The sequence below is a fragment of the Drosophila ananassae genome, chromosome 3L, assembly GCF_017639315.1.
Source record: "Drosophila ananassae strain 14024-0371.13 chromosome 3L, ASM1763931v2, whole genome shotgun sequence".
Classification (NCBI taxonomy): domain Eukaryota; kingdom Metazoa; phylum Arthropoda; class Insecta; order Diptera; family Drosophilidae; genus Drosophila; species Drosophila ananassae.
In genome coordinates this window covers 13,942,277-13,964,940 of record NC_057929.1, presented here as the reverse complement: position 1 = coordinate 13,964,940, position 22,664 = coordinate 13,942,277, and the positions used below count along the sequence as shown (strand labels likewise).

General features: G+C 39.3%; 1 protein-coding gene across 6 annotated transcripts; it reads left to right on the top strand.

Moving 5' to 3' along the window:
• Window positions 1-2,852: 2,852 nt before the first annotated feature.
• On the top strand, window positions 2,853-22,578 carry LOC6494288 (protein kinase C, brain isozyme). Of its 6 annotated transcripts, none has more exons than XM_032450231.2 (15): window positions 2,853-3,232; window positions 4,745-5,223; window positions 5,909-5,935; window positions 8,779-8,810; window positions 8,891-8,970; window positions 13,913-14,024; window positions 18,165-18,293; window positions 18,944-19,100; window positions 19,159-19,507; window positions 19,568-19,741; window positions 19,801-19,892; window positions 19,952-20,153; window positions 20,214-20,402; window positions 20,459-20,599; window positions 20,662-22,578. In XM_032450231.2, the coding sequence occupies exons 2-15, from the start codon at window positions 5,018-5,020 to the stop codon at window positions 20,812-20,814; spliced, it is 2,043 nt and encodes a 680-aa protein (XP_032306122.1). In that variant the 5' UTR covers window positions 2,853-3,232; window positions 4,745-5,017; the 3' UTR covers window positions 20,815-22,578. The 6 variants fall into 6 exon arrangements, with proteins under 6 accessions (XP_032306122.1, XP_032306124.1, XP_044571818.1 ...); XM_044715883.1 differs by lacking the exon at window positions 13,913-14,024 and adding an exon at window positions 9,962-10,076 and having other exon boundaries at window positions 2,865-3,232; window positions 4,761-5,223; XM_032450230.2 differs by lacking the exon at window positions 13,913-14,024 and adding an exon at window positions 9,962-10,076 and having other exon boundaries at window positions 2,865-3,232.
• The last annotated feature ends 86 nt before the right edge of the window (window positions 22,579-22,664 follow it).

Sequence of the window (22,664 nt, the reverse complement as noted above, 5' to 3'; positions counted from 1 at the left end):
CAGTTCTTTGTAAAATTAAAAAAGATTAAAAGTTACTTGGGAGAAAAGGAAACGATTTGTAATCAGCAGAGCAAACAAAACATAAGGAGATTATTGGGTATGGAGCTTTATAGTACCCCACCTGATAAGATATTATCACTATCCCGAAATAAATACTAAAAATAAATCATTGTTTATATTTAACATTTAAAACAATAGATTGTTTTGTCAACTCACAAATAAAATAAACTCTTGACTACTCAATCAATGGCCAATTATTGTAATTTTTTTGCTTCTCTCGTAAAATAAAATATATATCACCATTTCAGTATCCCCCCTGCCAATCAATTAAGGCCCAAAACCAAAAAACTGATCACTGCCGGCTGCACAGTGGGCCGAATCGGACAAGTGGAGCCGCAGAACCGGTGTGTTCGCGACCGCGAAAAGAGCAAAGCCAGCTGAGATGCGGCAGCGACGCAGCCGATCGACCTGCGATCGCTTTCTGGGGCAAACAGACGTGAATTGTATCTGAGAGATACGAGTACGAAAAGTTTGACTGAACGGGTCGCCGGGAGCGCTTTATTTTATTTCTTATTTTTTGTTTCCACAAAAACAGCAGCAGCCGGCAGGCGGCAAATGGCAAGCAGCCATCGGGTTTCGGCTTCCGATTGAAAAATGCCGAAAAACATTCAACAAACACTAAGGAAATAAAAGCCAAAAATTAAGTAAAACAAAAACGAATGTAAACTCTCATTGGCAAAATTAATTGTTTGGATACCTTTTGCTGAACAGCTGGAACATTTGAATTCAAAATTCTCACAGCCACCAATTAGTGTAAACTGTGCGCCCCAGACAGATACTTATTGGCTTCCGTGTTTCAAATATAACTCGGTACTCGTTATTTAAATTAGATTGGAAGAAATCATCAATAAACGTCATTGGTGAAATGTGCTAAGCCGGGAGATGGCGATAAGATTGGCTTTTGTTAGTTTGATTGCTTGATTGCCGCAATTTGTGTCAATTATGCGTGAGTGACACGCCCTTTGTGGCCACCGCCACCGCCCACAGTTTTAATTGAAATTTGTCAGTTTTTGTGTGTGTGTTCTGTGTGCTGAGTGTGCGTGCTGATAAAGAAAATTAAAGCTGCACAAAACTCTTCTAAAACTCAAAACCTAAAATCAAAATAAAATCCAGGAAAAAGTGGCAAAGAATCAAACCCCCTGAGGGATTTCACGAAAAAATCAGAGCACCCGAGTGAAAGTATGGGTTTCTGATTGGAAATTACCATTCGAAGCTGTGAATCGATTTAATAATGATTTGGCGGATTCAGAAGCACATGAGACCCTTACCAAGTGTTCAAATCTGGGCTAAGAGCTCCGTGGAGTCTTCTCAGAAAATAGACAAGTGTTGAAATAATTTATAAACGCAAATAAATTAGTAATACAGACAGTGGGAATCACTCTTTCTACAAGACTAATAAACTATAAGTATTTACTGACGAATATTAAGAACAAAATGCATTTCTAGCCTTGAATATTTCCACATCTTTTTATGAAAATTTATGGCCAAAACTGAGAAATACGAACGTGATTTACCCTGCTTTAGTTTTGTTTATTAGCCGCCAAATGCCTAAACCATATACCCTGATGTATTGCACCAAATACGAAGGCATTTCAATGGGCTTTAATTGCTTAGCCTGGCAATTGAAATTTATTAGCCCATGTTTGTGATATCTAAAGCAAATTATTCATAAATTACTTGCTATTTACTCGGTGCGAGGAGTCCCGCCTAAATTCGGACAAGTAATCGGGTTCGGTTCTAAATATCTATGCAATCGAATTCCTTTTGGCTTTCAACATGGCCATTTACATGTCGGCCGGCAAATGGCTTTTTGAGCAATTGGCAGTGGGAATTTACCACAATATTTTATCTCCAATTTGGGTTTGCGTGCATGCAGAGGTTATTTATGTTCGTACGATGTACGTATTTATTTGCCTGGCCAAAAATATTTGGTATTTCTATTAGACCCAAACCGACCAACTAACCTGAACGACTGACTGACTGAAAATCGAAAATGTTTTGATAGTTTATGGTCTGTCCGTGTCTCTGGCAGATAAATAATTATTGCATTAGCCGCAACGCGTAAACGTCTAGAAATAACAGCAACAAAATACATACTGGAAATGCTACGCCCCAGCTTGAGATTTCGAGCTGGGCCGCGAAACGTGACACTTGGCTATCAGATGTGGCACCGTGGCTAAAATGCGGGGGCATGTGGCACGTAACAGGTAATAGAAGCGAAGGTTGTGGTTAGGTGCCGGGGTGCTGTAAGCGGAGATCTGCCCACTGATTAAATAGGTTTGCAAAATCGAAAATAGGAAATATAGGAAATATATTCCGAAAATTACCTTCCAAGAATTAGCAGATAAATAACAAGTAATTAAAAGCCGGCCTATAAAAAAAATTCCATTCTTGGAAAGTTTTTCTTATCTCTAGAGTATATTTTATCATAAATAATTATAAGAAAAAACCTTGTCAATTTATTGATTTGTTTACTGATAGCGACAAACCCATTAAGGGCTTGGGGTATTACTGAATATTATTATCTTAAACAATTAGAAGAAATGCAAATACTTGATAGTTCTATCAACCACACTCTTTAAAAACCGGAAAGAAACATTATAAACATCTATCTTTCAATGATCAACTATGTGACAGATCGTAGGGTATTTGATTTCCAATTCAATTCACTTCTTGTTTGACTTTGCGACTTTGGGTGTCCAACGACTTACGACGCGCCGGCCCAAAACCGGCTGACTCTCAGCCATTTAACAAGTTTCGTTCAGTCGAATCAATTAGCGGCTAAATGCGCTGACGATCTACCGATCCGATCGGATCGAATCGGAACAGCCAAGAGCGTCATCGACTTCGAAGGCGGCTCCAGGGCCTCTGGCGTTTGCTTACTTATGTTAATCAGCTGTGGCTGGGATGCAAATTAGTCCGTCCGTCCATCCAATGGGGGTAACAGTGCGAGAGGCGTCCGTCTCTGTTAGTTAACAGAGCGCACGAAAGCTCGCTACGAAAAGATATCGCTCCAGAAACAGGCAGTTGGCGGGTCAGAACGCGTTTGTGACTCGAGCGGAGCGCACGTGCCGGGGAAAATACCAAAAGACACAGTCCGTTGAGAAAAAGGCTAAATCACAAGCCTGGGGAAAATTTGCCCCTCACTTTTCCACCAACAACAACGACTAGTGTGAGTGTGTGTTGTGTGTGTGTGTGCGGGCGAGAAGAAATCTTGTGTAACCCCATGGGGAAGGGAACTGAGAGAACCATGAGAAGGAAAATTCACCACACTTAGCCACGGACTTGGATTTTTCAGTGCCAGGAAAATGGTTGGCTTGGCTTGCTCATAATGATTCGGTTGGCCCGTCGAGGCAGTTGCCGTTTTTGTTGTTGTACTCCTTAGCGCGTGTCTTGAGTGCGTGTGGTATGTGGCATCTATAAGTGTGGCATCTGCAAGAGTGGCATCGTTCGACAAAGTAAACAAGAAATGATTTAAACAGCCAAGTAGCTGAGCCACCGCTTTCACAAGTGCTTGAAGCCGTTAATCTTTTGTACTTTATACTAGCTGAATTCTAATAACACCCACCCGTCATAACAGTAACAAAAAAGCGGTCATAACTATACATGCCATTAAGCATAAAAAGTAAACGACACAAAAAAGAGTGTGGGGAACGTGACGGGCACAAAAAATAAATAAAGTGAGCAAAAGTGCTTCGGAAATGATAGTAACTGTTGCTTGTCGCTCACGAATACAATCCCATTCTCAGTAACAGAGCCACAACTGTGTGTCCTTTGTGGCTTTTTTATTCCGCAGCTCTGTGTGTGCCACTTCGTTCCTATGTATTGTGGCTCCAATCAAAGCGAAGGCCTATGCGGGCTAGCCAACAAAATCATTTAACTGCTAAAGATTTTTCAGTCCCACAGTGCGTATACGTAATATTTGTAAACTATATCACGTATACGCAGGGTTGACTATCTTTATTATTATGATTTTTTTCTCAGATATTCTAGGGTAGATACAATTCGTTTCCCTGGTTTTAAGCCACCTGCTCAGGTGAGAGCACTGGCCAGCAAGAACGTGTCAGTTGGCGAAACACACACAAAAATTGGCATTGCAAAAATTTCAATAAAGCAGAAAAAAAAAGCAAAAAATACACACAAAAATTGAAATAAAAATTATTTCGTTTGCATGTCGCTTTTTTATTTGCACGCTTCATCTTCCCCTGAGTTCCACGCCCCTCTCAACAAGGTGGGAAAAATTATAATATTTATTTATTATTTAGCTGCCGTTCAGCTGGCCCTCTCTTAGCCCTTTTAGCCCTGTTAGCTGGCCGCTCCCCTCTAGCCCCAAGAAATTCTCCTTCTTTTGTATAATTAACTGTCGGCGAATTAAAATTAATGCTAATTATGAGCTTGTTTGTCCGTCGCCGTCGGTGACATTTGCTTGATTTTTGTTTAATTGCTGCGCATGTTTTAAGAAATGAGAATGAAAAATCAATTTGAAATCGATGCGAGATGCGAGTGAAAAATAATTAAATAAATGCCACATGCCACAAATGGCTGTGTAAAGGAATTCAGTTCTTATAACGAGCGTGAGCGATTAATAAAATTATGCAAATCGGTTTTGGGCGAATTAAAGCGATATTCTAAAGTCCAGTTTTTGAATTTTTTATTACTTTCCTGCAATCGGTATTAACGTTAGACGTTGGGCGTTTAAGGCCTAATAAAAAAAACAGCACAACAGCAACAAGAACATCAATAACAAGAGCTGAAAATCAATAAACACAAAGCCAGAAAGAAATACGTAACAAGCAACAAAGTGTGCGCGTCCAGCAATCCAATGTGGCAACAACAAGTGAGCAAGTTAAAGAACCTTTGCGATTTGTAAAAAAAAATATATAAAAAAAAAACACTTACAAGCTGTATAGCTTAAAAAATAAATAATAAAAAAAAGAGAAATAGCTAAAAAACAACAATGTCGGAGGGCAGTGATAACAACGGGGATCCCCACCAGCAGGCGGGGGCAGCCGAGGGCGAGGCGGTGGGCGAGAACAAAATGAAGTCCCGCCTCCGCAAAGGAGCCCTGAAGAAGAAGAACGTCTTTAATGTCAAGGATCACTGCTTCATAGCCCGTTTCTTCAAGCAGCCCACGTTCTGCTCCCACTGCAAGGACTTCATATGGTGAGTTTCATAAATGTATGTTGGACTCTTCACAAGTCCCAAGAGCTCCTCAAAATTGTGCCTACCTTTTGCATAGAACTATGCATGTGTATAGTTCACCACATCCTACCCTGGCCACCTCGCACCAGTGGCACTTGTGGGTCTACACAGGCGGCCACATAACATCACTGGCCAGAATCGATAAACGTCTATTGACAAGGCGAGAGAACCGAGAAACAAAGGCAGAACAAATAACAGAAATAGAGCAACAAGAATACCATATACCAGGTTAGCTTAAAAATCACAAACTTTAATGCAAGATTTAAATAGTTTCCTGGGGAGAAAGCCAGTTTCAAGCCACAATACCGCCGCAACAGCTTCAATTACTGTTTGTTCAGGTAACCAGAAACAGGACACGGTCTCTGAAATATTTAATTTAAGAAAAACCAGCCAAATCTGTCTTAATCCATTGTTGCTCCCCAAGCAAAAAACAAACAGAAGAGGAAGGCCAACGCAAAAAAATAGACTGAAATGATGTTGGGTAACCTGTTTACTTTTGGTAGTCCTGACAGCACAGACCCAGTAGTCACTTCCTGGCCTTAGAGCCCTACTTCCCCGTGGATTATAAATCAATTTCATGCGCATTAACTTCACCTCTCCCCAAAAAAAAAACATAAATTCTATAACTGGATTTCAATTTTTACAGCGGTTATCAGTCGGGATATGCCTGGATGTAGGTATTTCAGAGAATATATATTTCTATCCTGTATGGTTTTCGAGTAAAGCTAGAAAATACAATATTTATAATATCAACAGTAGCTTATCGAATGTATATTTGTGCTAGAAAATCATAGCCGAGGGTGTTCATGAACAAATTCAATTCCATAACACACACATCCTTGGCAGCATAAAACGAAATCTTATTGAATTTCCATTACCAAGTCAGAGCGGGCTCCTGGGCCAAACGCAAATTAATTAATTCAGCACTTTATATTCATAGTCGGAGATGCCCTCTAACCACAGACACTTTGACGAGCAATTCCAGTGATATTAATTCATATTTAATAAACAAACACGAGGCTCCGACTGCCACCGCAAAGTGCCACAAAGTCAAGGCGTTCTGTTGCGTTGACAATTTAAAGCCAGCGACTAATGAATAATATGGAAAGTCGCTCGGAATTCCACAATCTGGGCATCTGCGACATAAATCCGAGTCAATTTATTAGGCTTGTCTCATTTTGTTCGGGGGCGGTGACTTTCGTCATTGCGGCTTGTTGCTTCTGCTTCGGCTCCAGCTCCGGCTCTTTGGCTAATTGTCGGGGAAAAAAACATTTTGGCAATAATTAAATTAATTGCTGTTTAAAATGCGACACCAGCCGACATCATCGATCTATGCCCAAAGAAGGCGGAAGCCGAATTTTCGTTTTGGGAACCGAAACCCCCAGTCCAGTCCCGCCACCGCCAAAAACCGCCACAACGAGCCTCAAAATATAGCAGTCGCTTAAATGGGGAGGCCGACAAAAAACAACAGTGGCTTGGTTCTTGCCTCGCTACTTGCTACTCTCTACTCTGGTACTGCATCATTATTACACGTAATTAACGCGCTTTGACAGCAATACCTGCCCCCCACTGGCCACGCCCTCTTCGGCGTAAGCGCCCGTTTTTGGAAAGGGGGGCAGGGGCAGTGGCAGGAGCTGGGGCAGGGGGCTTGCAACTAATTAACAACTTCAACCACTGTTACAGTTCAGGTTGACTTTTAATTAATAGTGTGGGGCCTTTGGGGGCACAACGCACCACGCACACTCACACAGAGAGAGCGGGCGCGTTGCAAAAAGGCGTTGCAAGCACGTAGTCGATCCACTGTCGGTGGTGCTCAAATTGGGTGGTTTCGGCTCCAGCTCTGGGGTGGTACTGGTGTTGGGTTTTTGGTAGCAAAGTGTCGCCCGCCTTCGTTGGCGGGGCAGCAGGTGGAACATTTGCCATGTTTGTGGCACGTCATTTGCATAATAGCGCGGAAACCCGAAAGGTCACGATGGAAATATTAGATGGGATCTCCATTTACCCTGGAAAGTGAGAAGAAATTATTTGGAATTATACAAAGTACTTAGCCAGAAGTTATTTTATTTAAAAAACTGTTCATTTCTGCTTCCGGAAGGGGTATAATAATTTTATAAAAATGATTAGGGTATTAAAATTCTCAAGCCTTAAGTAAGACCTTTAACTTTCTTTAAGTTTATTTAATAATTTCGTCATAAAACAGGCTTTTCAGCCTTTCCCCTTTTCACTTTTTGGCGTTTGGTTTGATTAATTAACTCAAATTGCAAACATTCTTAACCCCATCCATCTCTTGGTCGGGTAACAGACTTTTTTTATCCAGAATTCTGGTGGAAAATATGCGCTTAATTAAAAATTGAAAAGCATAAAAAAGGTGCAGTGAAAAAATATTGTTTTTGTGGAGCGAGGGTGGGGGTGGAAAATGGAATTATAGTATAACTGCAGGCGCGGGAAAATTGCTTTTTCACTTCATTTGATGCGCAAACAAAAACGGGGCGAAAAGCAGAAAAAAACCAGACCAGCCGACAGACAGACGGCCAGAAAACAGCAAAAAGCCACGAACAGACAACCTGACCAAAACAAAAGAATTAAAATTAAATGAAAAATACGGGCAGAAAACCAGCGTCGTGCAATCAAAATAAAATTATGAAACAATTCCGAGCGCCAACAAATCGCTCCATTTCGTCCTGAATTGTCCTGTCCAATGGCTAACAGCCTAATCGGATCAACTATCCTTTGGGCTTAACGGACCAAAGTTTAAACGGGTTGGCTTCCATTCGTGCTGAAACTTATTCAACTGGCAGTTACAAAACTTTCCTCCCAACTTGCTCCTTCTTTAATAAACAAAACTAAAAATATATATGTGTATGAAGGATAAAAACGTATGCATGCATTTTGCGGCTTTGCATGTGAATAATTTTCCTTGCCCCAAATTGCAAGCCTGGCCAAAAGGGCTGGGAGCTGGCAAAGCGGTTTGTGGTCAAGTCATTTATGGTCGACGGTAGGCCACTAAAAAAATGGTGAGAACAAGTCACGTAAGTTTTAGTATTTTAGACGAAGAACAGGTTCCTACAATTAAACATTCCTCCGGAATGAGGGCTTTAAATGTTTGGTTTCTATTATAAAAATAATTGGAACTAATTCCTTACGAAATGGAAAATCAAAAATGGTATAGTAGATATTACCTTTGTAGATTTTATCACTCAATTTCCCTTTATGTAGTTATCATAAAATATTAATTGAAATAATTAAAAAGCCCCTATCATTTCCCTGAAAATAAATAGCCGCAAAGCCTAATTGTGGCATTTCATTTTTGAAAACAGCATTTAAACAGTCCTTTTGTGGGCGGCTCCCCCGTATTGATTAAATTGAAAAGACCCGAGGGCTTCGGCACTCCCATTCAAAGCATATTGATTAATATCGAATTAAATATTTATGCTAATTGGCGTAATATCAGAAATGCCACGGAAAAAGCGAACGAATGCAAATTGACTCTCTCTGCTTAATTTTCATATTTTCCAGGGGCTTCGGAAAGCAAGGATTTCAGTGCCAAGGTAAGGGCGACCTCTCTCTCCAAGGAATAAAAAATTGAAATATAATACTTTTCTTCTGCGATTTCCCCAACAAAATTCAGTTTGCTCCTATGTGGTGCACAAGCGTTGCCACGAGTATGTCACCTTCATCTGCCCCGGAAAGGATAAAGGCATCGATTCGGTAAGTGGGCACAAGCACATATGCTAAATAGGATATATATTCTATGCCGTTATAGTTGTGCATAAGTGAATTGACATTTCCGTAATATGCATTTCCATTTGCGAGCGGAGTGAGAATAACAGGATGTGGGGGCAGGACTTATTTGCATTGCTTTTAGTCTTTGTTGGGCTCTGTCAAATTAAACTGTCATTTGGATTTTCGGCTATGCCCGTTCGTCCTTCCGCTCGTCCGTCTGTCCCCAGAGTATGCCTCGCTCCCGCAGTATCCTTAGTGTCCCAGCTGTCATGTCCTGGTCTCCCTCGTTTCCCGACTCAGCTGTCAACTTTGCTTTGCCAGTCTAAGGCAGACGACTCGTTCTAAAAATGCGAATTTCCCTCTGCTGGCAGTAGTCTGTAGCCCGTAGCCCGTTGCCTGTAGCCTGGTGGGTTATGGAAAATGTCATTTGAATTTCTCCGCATACACATTGTGTATTTATTCATGCAACCCACTAATGCCGTCTGTCCGAGAGATGAGTGAAAGACAACAAAATATGCTCCTAGCCTGGTCTAAAAATATGAGGTCTCAGCTGGATTTTTTATGTCCTGAACATGAGGAATTCTCAGCAGATTTCTCAAGCTACTCCCTCGCTCATGGAAAATGCAAAGCAAGAAGAAAGGACTTTTCAAATTAACTTGAGTAGACTTTTGCAAAGAATAGTTACACTAACTCTAAGTAGATTTTGTCATTTGTTATGTTCACAGTCCGGAAGACTCAAGAACTTGTTAATTTGTCATTGTGCTCTGTTGATTTACCATAAAAACCAAACCAAAAAAAAAACCCAACAAAAATTTGTACTTTGTATTCTTTTCCATGTGTGCATCCACCAAAATCAAAACCAAAAACTCAATTCGCTGTCCAACTCACGCTGTCACGAAAACCACGCACCAAAAACCACAACAAAACTATATTGAAATTTAAAAAAAAAAACAAATGAATTAAAAAATAAATAAAGGATTCACCAAAAACTCAACACAATTTCGAGCCATTCACATATGCAGGACCCACGTTCTGCGATCATTGTGGTTCCCTGCTGTATGGCATTTACCACCAGGGTCTCAAATGCTCAGGTAACCCCAAAACCCCATAAAACCTCCAAAGTTTTGCCCTTTAACCCCTTAAGTGTTTCCTCCCAGACCCCAGACCCCAACCCGCTATCTTCTATCTTTCTATCTCTAATCACAAAACTTTTTTCCGCGTCTCTCTTTCACTTAACTTTTAATCCTTTTCCGAAAACCCTGTCTGACAGTGTAAATAATGATGATAATGTGTGTGTGTGTTTGAGTATGGGTGTGTGTGTGTTGTGGGAATTAAATTTTAAACTCAATTTGACCAGGTCAACAACAACAAAAACAACAACAACATGAATGGAAAAACTTTCTTTTGCAGGCCAAAAAGTTCATTATTTAAATTGTTTTTTACCTACAAATAAATACATATATATCTATATATATGTTTGTATGTATATATGCAGGGCGCACCTTTGTAAATATGTCGATAAACCCTTTCCACTTTCACCTTTCTCCCCACAAAATAAAAAGGTTTTCTTTTTTTGTTTTCGGTTTCCTGTACAATGCCTGCTTGCTTTTCACTTTTCCGTAACCGAACCGCACTGAAAGTTTTCTCTGTGTGTGGCACGTGTTTCCACCGACCAAGCCCTCCCAACCACACCGACTTCCCATTGCCTCCCCACCTCCCTGCCCCTCTCTGGAAAAACACTTTCCTCTACTTTCCCTCGTCCTTTTTTGCAACCAATTCATTTGCATAATTATGCACATGCCAGGGATACGTCGAGGAGTCCGCACAGAAAATTGGGTGGAAGGCCAACTTAGTTGCCAAACAATGCTTGTCATTTGTATAGAAATTTCTGTACTTCTCGCCGCTACTGATATAAATATAATTTTAATGTATTTTTTGGCTACCCACGTACAAATTGTGAATGTAATGCAGATAAAAAGTTTTGAGCTTCGAGGTCCCAGGACTCGTGCAATTTGGGCAAAACATTGTCATTCTCGTTAAGCTGCCTAGGATCCTTTATACATCCAAGTGCACCTGTTTACCAAAAGTTTATAAGAGAAATCTCTTTAAATTTCAGAAGCATTTGTAGCTTCATCTGTAAATAGTTTTCAAGAACTGGGTTTAGGCCCTGTTATAGCCACATTATAGCCATGGTAACTGTCTTAATTAGAGCAAGCCAAGTGTAAATACCAAAAAGCAATGCAAAGATTCTGCGAATTCGAAACTCAAATGTCACATCCATCTGTGCCATCAAGTGTGATACTCTGTCCATGGAAACCTTGAATTAAATTTGCCTACAATTTCCATCTCCCCCACCTACCCTCTTATCAATTACACACACACACACACCCGCTCTTATCATGTGTGGGTGGAAATACAATCTGGCCCAATGAGCTTGACTGTTGCCATTGTCAGAGACATTCTGGGCGACATCATCTCTGGCACTTTATTGCTTTTGCTTCAAATCGGATCAAATTTATTTTCAAAAAGCAAATAGGCAAATCAATTTTGGCTCAGATTCACACCTGTTTTTGGCCAACACAAAAAATGAAAAGGTGAGAGCAAATCGATTCGGTATATTTTATTGCCTTCTTGGCAGCCAAGATTGAAATCGGAATGCAGTTGGCCTCATAGAAGTCTATCAGCCACATCCGATATGAAGAGATACTGGCCCTGACCACATTCAGGAGCGAATCCACCCGCCAAACGACTCTTATCTGGGTTGTCGGAATAAATGACATGGCAATTTATATTTGCCAACGCCTGACGACCCATCCCCTGGCCTATCTTCCCTATCTCCCCCATCCGCCACCCCCCATTTGTTATCGGGCATCAGTTGTTAATATGCTGGCAGTTATAGTACATATATATAGGTATATATGACGGCGTTTTATATACCAAAAATTACATTCAATGGAGTAATGGAAGCTGCTTCTGCTTCTGCTGCTGCCATCCATCCAGCTAGATGATACCACGATATGGAAAAGTGGTTTGGGGCAAGGAGCTGTGGCAGGGGCATGGGGAAGGAGGCACAAATTTGTTAGGTGACAGCCAGCAACGCAAGGAATTCTGTGATAAATTTCGCCTGGAAATATTTTTTCAAATTTTTTGCGCTGGCACGTGGCAAATAAGTAGGCGTCAAATGGGGGCGTGTTAGCCAAATGAAATTGTATCTACATGCGTGAGCCAGTGTGTGTGTTGTGTGGAAAAAGATTTATTGGTTAAAGTGTCTGAGGGGGGCGCGTTTGTTTACGAGCTCTTCATGTGGCCTGATACAGTGATGATAACAATAAAATAAATATACACATTTTTTCGGAAGACTTGCAACATGCAACTGCGAAGGTTTTGCAGCACCAACACCTGTGGCTATCCAGGGTCCCTCGAAAAGCAGGCCCAGCTGAAGGCCATACACATACGAAAGTTTACCTTCAATTTGATTGCATTTTATCCAAACAAATCCGCCCACTTGCCACCAACAGGCAAGCCAACCCGCTGAAGGCCTTGAGCATGCCCGCCAAAGTATGCAACAATTTTTTTTTAACGTTCCGCCGATGCCAAGGTCAGGCGCGTGTGTGTGTGTGCGGGTGTGTCTGTGTGTGCGATTGCGAGTCTGTTTGCTTTCTGTTGGTGTTTGTCTTTTGGCAGCAAAGGATATTAATGGTTGAGCAGCTGTTGAACCTTGGCAGAGACAAACAACAAATTGCCAGTGCCTCCTCCCCCTCCACAAAAAAAACGAAAAAAAAGCGAGAGAAAGTGAGGAATATAAATATGTGTATGTGAACTACTCGGCGGATGCTCATGCATGCGCATAATGCTATCAAATGTCCTTGCTTACAGCAACCGAAAACCCACCCACTCACTAGCACCCACCCACCGCAAACTAACAAAACAATCGAAAACTTGGGGCTGTGCGGCTGAAATGTTGCTGATGAGTTCGGGCCTTGCCATATGTCTGTGACAGTGCCGCCGGAAAGTAAGTGCCCGCCCACCCACTCACATAACGAGCACACAAACGAAAAAAAAAAAAACCAAAAACTTTAAAAGTTGTCCGTCAATGTCACGTGTGTGTGGAAAAGATACTCTTGATTTTTTGTTGCCTGGCTTTGTTTCAAGGCGCGCGTGTATGTACGAGTTCCTTGAAAAGGATTAGGTGGCAATTGTCTCTTCAACCTTCGTAAAAGGATATTTATGTTATCCTGCCAGCACCCAGCACACACATACACACATACACTCTCATGGTATAAAAACTCTCGACGTCCCCCTCTGTATATTTGATTTGAGCTGCTTGCGACATGTGACAACCAACTTGCAACTCAATTAACGTCGCGTTTATTTCATTAGCACGAGTCCCGAGCAGCGGCGGAAAACATTTGCACTTTGCATTTTCCCCATGGAACTTTTCGAAACTCTCGGAGGGGATTTTAATCCGAGATTAAAGTTTTCCAGAGCTCTTTAATTAGCTTATAAGATGGACTAATCTTGGATGTCGTAACGAAACTCATTTTAATGCATTTTAAACGAAACTAGAGACTAGATTCTTAGGGTTCTACTTTAATCGGAGAGGTTCAAGGTCCTTTTCAGTTGCAATACTTTCCCCCATTCCGAATAATCCATTCTTCACAATTTATATAAGTTTCTTTGATACTTTTATTATTTAAATTAAGTACACTCTTTGTAAAAATCAGCTTATTGTGGCCCATTATATGTGATACTTATCCTATCTATCTATCATGATCAATGTGTTTATATTTGTACTATTTATTTTGCACCTATTTGTGTAGATAATAGAAACTATTTATTAGCAACCCGTTAATACCTATACATTACCTATGCCCTGCGTTAATTTTCCATTAGTTTTCTCTTCCAAATCAAACTCGAAATCGGCCAGGCCCATCAAATGCCCCACAAATGGCAGAATGTGGCCTTCCTATCGCCGATGTTTTGCGATCATTGTGGGTCTCTGTTGCACGGCATCACGCACAAGGGTCTCAAGTGTCGAGGTAATTTCTCCAACAGTTCTGCATCTCTCCTTCTCTTTCTCTGGCTTATAGCCCGTCTCTTTCGTTTGTGTTTTGGTTGTACATGTACTTGTTCTAGCGAAAATTTCGCTTGTCATTTGCATTTTTGGCGGCGTTGCCGCAGAGTTTTTAGAAATTGTTGCAATTTACAATTAGCAGCGCTTTGTTCCAGCTCAAGTGTGCACTTGTCTTTGTGTGTTTGTATGCCTGTGTGTACCTGTCAGTGTGTGTGTGTATGAGTGTTTCGCACACTTGAGCAAGTTGTTTGTTGTAGCTTTTCCGCTTTTCCCCCTTTTCAGTTAGCTTTTTCCAAACGCCTGCCTGCCCGCCTGCCTGCCTGCCTGCCTGCACTTAAGGCCTGCATTTGCTTTTCTTTTTAATTTCTGTGTTGACATCCTTAAGAACTTGTTAATTTTCACTTTATTTGTTTGTAATTCTCAATTCTCACTTGCATGCTAGTTGGCCAAAGCCACTTAATAGATTGTTACTAATTTCCAATGTTTGTGTTTGTAGCAAATACCGTTTCCTGAAGCAATATCTTTATCTGGTCTATTTATCGTTGAATTTTCCGAGCCATTTGCTTGGGCTGGGGCTATCGAACTAAATGTCATACCTTTTTGGCCAAAAAAGGTCCAAACAAATAATTTAATTACGCGTCATTGCGCCGAAGACTTTGGGCCAAGGAAATACCAAACAAATACAAATGAAAAGGCACTTGGCCGAAGGCAAAATGCAAATATTGTGGCCGTGCTGGGTGGCTGGCCAATAGCCAGTGTGGTTTCCCATTTCTGTTTGAGCCTTCAATTGTGTTTGTGTTTGCGTTTGTTTTGTTATTCCGCCCGATACCGTTTTGCAATTGTGTTTGGCTTTGTTTGAAAGCCGTTTGTCTGCGGGTTGGTTCCTGGATGGAAGCTTACACCCAAATATTGGAATTCCATTCATGTAAGTCGAATTATTTACCAGCATTTTTCAGGCAACAATAGAAAGGTCAAACAATGCCAAAATTACATTTACAAATTTTTCATAGCTTATTAAAATAAAATATACATATATTTAAAAGAAATCTTAAAGAAAGCAACTAATCACGGCAGAGAAAATAATATTTTCAACATTTTAGAAACCGTAACTGAATGATTTTTTACAGTTTCAGGTTATAAGATCGAAAAAAGAAAACAAACATTGTTTTAAAGCCTTAAAAAGTATTTTGTTAGTAAAGAAAGATGTTAAATCCCCAAAAGATTCTCACTACGGTCTCTGTTCTACTTTTTTTTGGCTTTTGCCAAGGATTTCGCTTAAGACGTTCGTATTTAAAAAGAAAAAATTGATTGTGAATTTAAAATATCCACTTTAACGTGATCCCTTTAAAGGTTGTGAAGAAGGACTTTGTATGCCAAAAAATACGATATGCAGGCGACCTATAGAGTTGTTACTACCTATTTGTGAGAAACAAGACAGATGTTGCAGTCAGATAGGACCAATAAGATCTGCAGGAAGATCTGCAGGAAAATCTACAGGAAAATATGCAGGAAGATCTGCAGTAAAAAAAAAAGAATCTAAAATTAAGTCCTACAGAATAAATGTGTAGAGAAAAGAAACATTTTGTATGCTTTAATGAGCGTTTTTTATTAAATTTAACCATAGCTATAGCTTTAGGGAAGAGTTTTTTCATTTTCATTTTTAAAGCAAACCGAAATGCCAGTGAAACTGTGTTTTATATTTATTTTTGCTTTGTTGTCATTAATTTTTATTGGCTCCCTTGGCCAGGATGAGGATGAGTTTTGTAAGTTGTACTGACTAATGGAAAGCGTAATAGTATACCATTTTTAGATTGTGGCCCCAATGGAGCCTGCATACCGAAGAAAGCTCCCTGTAACTTTGTTCGCATTGGCACCAATTGTTCCATAACCCTTAAATGTTGCCTCTACAATGGGGGCGCACTGTAGTAAATTGATTATTAAAATATTAACGTACAATAAAATGATTTAGCTGTGGAGAAATCGCAGCGAATTGATTCCAGATGGTTTCTATATATAAAAGAGCTTTTTTAAGATTTCCTCCGATTTGTTTAAATTTTAGAAAACATGTTTAATAATAAAAGTGGAAATTTACTTTTAGGCTTACTAGCCTTTATTTTTTTTATTATGTTTGACCGCTATGAAAAGGATATGAGTAAATATATTTATTTTGTCCTGTATTATTTATTTTATTAAATTCCATTTAATAGAATGTAAAAAAAATTATGGAAAATGTCTTCTTTAAGGCACTAAATGCACCAACGCCAAGACGAGTATCAAACGTGTGTCAAGAAAAGAGAAATGTTGCATTTTAAAGGATAAAACGGATTTTGTAGAAAGTTGGGAACAGTTGGCTCAACCTCCTATGGAACAGTTGAAGCTATATCTGAAGCTATAAAATGAGAGACCAACAAAGTAGATAAAATATTTTATGCTCGAAAACTATTTGTGTAAAACTCTTTCACTTTTTCCGCAAAACTCTAAAAATGTTTGTTTTTTTTTGGTGAAAAAGTGTATATGCAAACGAGAAGGGATGAATTTTTACAGTTTATGGTTATTAGATCAAAAGAGGAAAAGAAATATTTTTTTAATGCCTTAAAACTGAGTTTGTTAATTGATTTTGTTAAAATCAAAAGATTCTCACTACGGTCTCTGTTCTTCTATACTGTAGTAAATTGATTATTCCAATATTAATGTACAATAAAATGATTTAGCTGTGGAGAAATCACAGCGAACCAGATGGTTGATTCCAGATGGTTTCTATATATAAAAGACCTTTTTTATGATTTTCTTCGATTTGTTTAAATTTTAGAAAACATGTTTAATAATAAAAGTAGAAAGTTACTTTTAGGCTTACTAGCCTTTATTTTTTTTATAATGTTTGACCGCTATGAAAAGGATATGAGTAATCTGAAGCTATAAAATGAGAGACCAACAAAGTAGATAAAATGCTTTATGTTCGAAAACTATTTGAGTAAAACTCTTTCAATTTTTCCGCAAAACTCTAAAAATATTTGTTTTTTTTTTTAGTTAAAAAGTGTATATGCAAACGAGTGGAGAATATATGTATATATTCAATGGAAAAATGGAGGCCATATTATGAGTATACCCACGTACACACCAGCCAGCACTCATATCTGTTTGTTTTTTAGCTCGGTTTTTGTTTTATTTATTTTTGTTTCTCGCTTTCTCGCTTTTTTTTTAACACACACCAAAAGGAAAACCCTTTTTTCACCATTTTGTGTACACATTTCTGCACATTCTGTGCTGACCGACATGCCACAGGGCCCCGTCCGCAAACGTAACTTAAATATCACGTATACGCAGCGGGAGCTGAACATTACGTATACGCACAGTACGCTTCAATGAAATTAAGACCTTCCAAAAGTAATTTTACACTTGACCAAAGCGGAATGTGGCCAAGAAAGAAACAATCGGAAAGTGTAAGAAGGGACGAAAGAGAGAGAGAGTAGCCGGAGGAGGTAGGAAGGGAAAGCGGATATGTGAAAGGAAACTGAAGCAATCAGCGCAAACAGGATAATGCCCATTGATGCTTGATGATGATGGGCAAAGTGCTTTAATTGAAAACAAAACGTATTCCATGAAAATGAATCGCAATTCGATTTTAGCAAATAATTTCCAATTGAACGCTTGCCACTTGTCGATGTCAGAACTGCCGCTGTGCAACAGTTTGTCAATTTCCGCCACCGAGTTGAAATCGGGGTTGGGACAAAAAAATTAATCCTGAAAGGATGCCCATCGATGGGTGATGGGTAGTTGGGTGGTTGGGTTGATGGATTATTTACTGATTGGACTGCAAGGTAGAGCAGCAGCTGCTGGACGGATTAGTCGGCTGCATTTCCACAGGTAAACTTTAGTTTCTCCCGCCAGACAAGGTAAGTACCTTATTGTGTGTGAGCGTGACTGTACCTCAAAGTGAGTTTGTGTGTGTGTGTGCGTGTGAGAGTCCTTATCTGTATTCCACTTTAACATCCAAGTCATGCCTATAAAATCCCACTAACCAAATCTCTTATTCTCCCAATTTGTAAACTACCAAACTAAAAAATGAACTTTAATAAAATATTTTTATAAAAAATGTTTTATCCAGCATGTGACATGAACGTTCATGCCCGCTGCAAGGAGAATGTGCCAAGTCTTTGCGGATGCGATCACACGGAGCGGCGAGGACGCATTAATCTCGAGATCAATGTCAAGGAGAATCTCTTAACTGTCCAGAGTAAGTCAGGGGAATACCCGTACAAATTTAAGCCGCTTAAGTATTGTAACCAATTATGGCATTGCGGGCCCAAGTTTCTTTCGTTCTTCTTTTTGTTGTATATTTTGTTTCCCACGAATGCCTTAGGGGGGTGGTGGTGCCTTAGTGGGTGAAAAGTTTACAGAATATAAAAAAAAAAAAGCAACACGCTTAAAATGTTACATCTTCTCTGCCTTTGTACTTGGATTTCTCCTCATCGTTCCATCGGCATTCATTTCGTTTCCTGTTTTTTTGGTTTTTGTTTTTTTTTTTGTTATTTTTTTTGTATTTTATTCAGTAGCGAAAAGCTTTGCAAGTGAAAGTTGCAAGTCCTTCTGGGCTTCTGGGAAAATTGCTTACGATTTGCATTAATTCATTATGCGCGCTTAAGGAAATTCTCTGTATTCGTTCTCCTTCGTTAGCCGCAAATGCCACATAATGAATACTCAACTGGAATGCAGTTTCCGAACAAAGGACCATCCCCCAGGACACCGTCCTTTGTTCGTTATGCTTAGAAGCATATTTCACGTAATTTCCGTAGAGGCTTTTGTGCTGCAAATTTTCACTTCAGCCAGGATGGGTTTTAATTGACTGCCTGGCTCTACGACATTATTAACCACCTTGTCTTTCAGTTAAGGAGGGTCGCAATCTCATACCCATGGATCCCAATGGACTCAGCGATCCGTACGTCAAGGTAAAGCTCATTCCCGATGACAAGGATCAGTCCAAGAAGAAGACTCGCACTATTAAGGCTTGCCTGAATCCTGTTTGGAATGAAACTATAACTTAGTGAGTAGATTTTTCAGGTTCTCGAAGTATCTTTTTTGACTGAAAATGTTCCCTTAAGTGACCTAAAACCCGAGGACAAGGATCGTCGCATCCTGATCGAGGTCTGGGACTGGGATCGCACCTCTCGCAATGACTTCATGGGAGCTCTGTCCTTCGGGATCTCGGAGATCATCAAGAATCCCACCAACGGCTGGTTCAAGCTGCTCACCCAGGAAGAGGGCGAATACTATAATGTGCCCTGTGCGGATGACCAGCAGGACTTGCTGAAGCTCAAGCAGAAGCCATCTCAGAAGAAGCCGTTGGTGATGCGCAGCGATACAAACACGCACTCGCAGTCCAAGAAGGACATGATCCGGGCCACGGACTTTAATTTCATCAAGGTTCTTGGCAAGGGATCGTTTGGAAAGGTAATTTACTCAAAAATCATAAAAATCTTCCGGAAATCATAAAGTTTCTTGAACTTCCAGGTATTACTCGCCGAAAGAAAGGGCAGCGAGGAGCTGTATGCCATTAAGATACTCAAGAAGGATGTGATCATTCAGGACGACGATGTGGAGTGCACCATGATCGAGAAACGAGTCCTGGCCTTGGGCGAGAAGCCACCATTTTTGGTTCAATTACATTCCTGCTTTCAAACCATGGTATTTATCAATAAGTGAAAGTATCTACAAAAAACTAAATAAAAATTAATACTTTACAGGATCGTCTATTCTTTGTGATGGAGTATGTAAACGGTGGAGATTTGATGTTCCAGATTCAACAGTTTGGCAAATTTAAAGAGCCAGTTGCTGTGTAGGTTTCTATTTATATCTTTTAGATAAAGTTTAATCTACATTTTCCACATTTTATAGATTCTATGCCGCCGAAATAGCTGCTGGACTCTTCTTCCTTCACAGCAAAGGCATACTGTATCGGGATCTGAAGCTGGATAATGTCCTTTTGGACGCCGATGGTCATGTCAAGATAGCTGACTTTGGCATGTGCAAGGAGAATATTGTAGGTGACAAGACAACAAAGACCTTCTGCGGAACTCCAGATTACATAGCTCCTGAGGTGGGATGGCAAAATCAGTCTTTAAAATAAAAATACTAGACTCTGAACTATGATTTCCAGATTATATTATATCAACCTTATGGTAAATCGGTCGACTGGTGGGCCTATGGCGTTCTACTTTATGAAATGTTAGTGGGTCAACCTCCATTCGATGGCGAGGATGAGGAGGAGCTCTTTGCAGCCATCACCGATCACAATGTTTCCTATCCGAAAAGCCTGAGTAAGGAGGCCAAAGAGGCCTGCAAGGGCGTAAGTTTTATGACCATAAAATATAAACTGTTTATTTAATAATGTTTTTGTTATAGTTCCTAACTAAACAGCCCAATAAGCGCTTGGGTTGTGGATCCTCAGGCGAGGAAGATGTGCGCTTGCATCCTTTCTTCAGGCGCATAGATTGGGAGAAAATAGAAAATCGCGAAGTACAGCCACCTTTTAAGCCGAAAATTGTAAGTTTATTAAGAGAGCTTTCCATAAAATATTTATATTAAACATCCTCCTTCTTCAACAGAAACACCGCAAGGATGTGTCCAACTTTGACAAGCAGTTCACATCAGAGAAAACAGACTTGACGCCCACGGACAAAGTGTTCATGATGAACCTAGATCAGTCGGAATTCGTAGGCTTCTCCTACATGAATCCGGAATACGTCTTTATCCCATAAATCCCACCCCATGATCCCAAAATCCAATCTAATTTCCATGCTGCGAGTTGTGTCCCTTAAGTCTCTTTTGATATCGATTACTAACTACTTTGGTAATGCAAAAAAGACATCTTGTTGTGTATACAATTAATCTTTGTTAAGTTTCTTCGTTTAAATGTATCTATATATTTATTGAATTGTTAAGTTTTGAGTTAATTGTAAGAGCCAGTAACTGTGAAACAGAGCTTTAGTTGTGGAATATTCGAATACTGTTCAAGATCAAGTCTCATCTTAAAGCCAAACCAAATGGAAAGCAATAAAAAGTATCATTTTCAACCCTAAACACCGTAGCATTAACCCAATGATGTCCTTTTACTCTGCGTAGAACTTCTATCGATTCTGCCCAATTTCAAAACAATTTCCAAAAGTTATTAAAACGTATTTCAGGAAGATTTTTAGGATTTAAATACCTTCTATTTGAAAGTTAACTTTTTAGCAAAATATCTGAGTGTTTTTGTAGCAAATCAATTAATTTAAATAGTTAATACGAGGAGATGATGCGGTCGTAGAGGATTTTGAAGTTTTGGTCCAGGTTCAAACGTCATTGGATTGTAGTGCTCGCCCCGGCATTATAATCAAATCGAAAACGCGTTTAGGTCAGTTTGCCAAAAAGTAAGAATACGGAGGAAATTAATCTTTGTTATATTCAATACTTAAGCATTAATATCATAGATGAGGTACTTTTAAATTCCATTAATTTATAAATGTGTGCGTAAGCTAATTTTAAATTTTATTTAATAAAGAGAGAGAATGAAAAGAAGGAAGAAAGGAATATTGCAAACACACTTATATATAGCACGTCTATATATGAAGCTGGCATAGAGTCTCAATGTACCATAACTAACAAATTGCATAGCAATAAGTTAAGCTTAGAAAATACTTAAAACTAAATCTGTAAAAGTAATAACTAAAAATCTATTTGCTCCTAACCGAGAATTCTGAGATTGTTCTTGAGTTGGAAACTTTAGTACCTAAACTGGAATCTAGATGCTAACAACTAACTATGTTGAACAGACAATCTACTATAAGCATGTGAAACTATAGTCAACGGATATATACATACATATATAGCCTAGACCGATTTCCAAAATTAGCGCCAGCCGAGCTAAGCTTTTGTGCCTCTCGTAGCTATCTTTCTCTCATAGAAGAAACCTTAAAAGAATTCTTGCCAAACGAGGCTACGCATATTTATAGTGAAAATATATATATAGATAACGATAACTGACAGATCGGACTGTCGGTTGGGATCGGAATTTTTAGCCAAGCTAACCGCGTTGGGCACAACAAAGATTCCAAGTGGAAGATTCCAAAAAACATACATATATCATAAAAAACAATTGGTAAAGTGAGCGGAATATTTAGCTTAAAAGTAGTTTGAATTAATACAATTAACTGCATACAATTACAAATATAATGAATAATATGTAACTCCGAACTTGAAGCATTTAAAACGTTTAATTTAACTCTCCAATTTGAAATCAAAACGTATATTTAAGTCAACAAAGTAGATCAAAAGATATACTCGATTCGCAACCACAAGATGAGAAACACTCGAAGGATGTTCAACCGGAGGGAGAACCCTGAAGGTGGATAAGATATTTGCTCGTATTTTTAACAATAAATTGAAAACATAATTAAAATAAATCTTTAGATGTGTATGCGTGTCTGAATTACTTTAATGAATTTTATGGCAACTAAAAAAATAAAAGAAGAAACATTTTTCAAGTCTGTTCGAATATTGAAAATATTACAATTTGAAAGAAATTCATTTTTATTATCGAACTATATACATATTAAAGAAATGCATATTG

Excerpts from the sequence above, each read along its gene's own strand:
- LOC6494288 (XM_044715883.1), top strand. The coding sequence starts at position 5,018 with ATGTCGGAGGGCAGTGATAACAACGGGGATCCCCACCAGCAGGCGGGG. Across the intron at positions 5,224-5,908 it reads CACTGCAAGGACTTCATATG|CGGTTATCAGTCGGGATATG; the intron begins GTGAGTTTCATA and ends CAATTTTTACAG. Across the intron at positions 18,294-18,943 it reads GAATCTCTTAACTGTCCAGA|TTAAGGAGGGTCGCAATCTC; the intron begins GTAAGTCAGGGG and ends CTTGTCTTTCAG.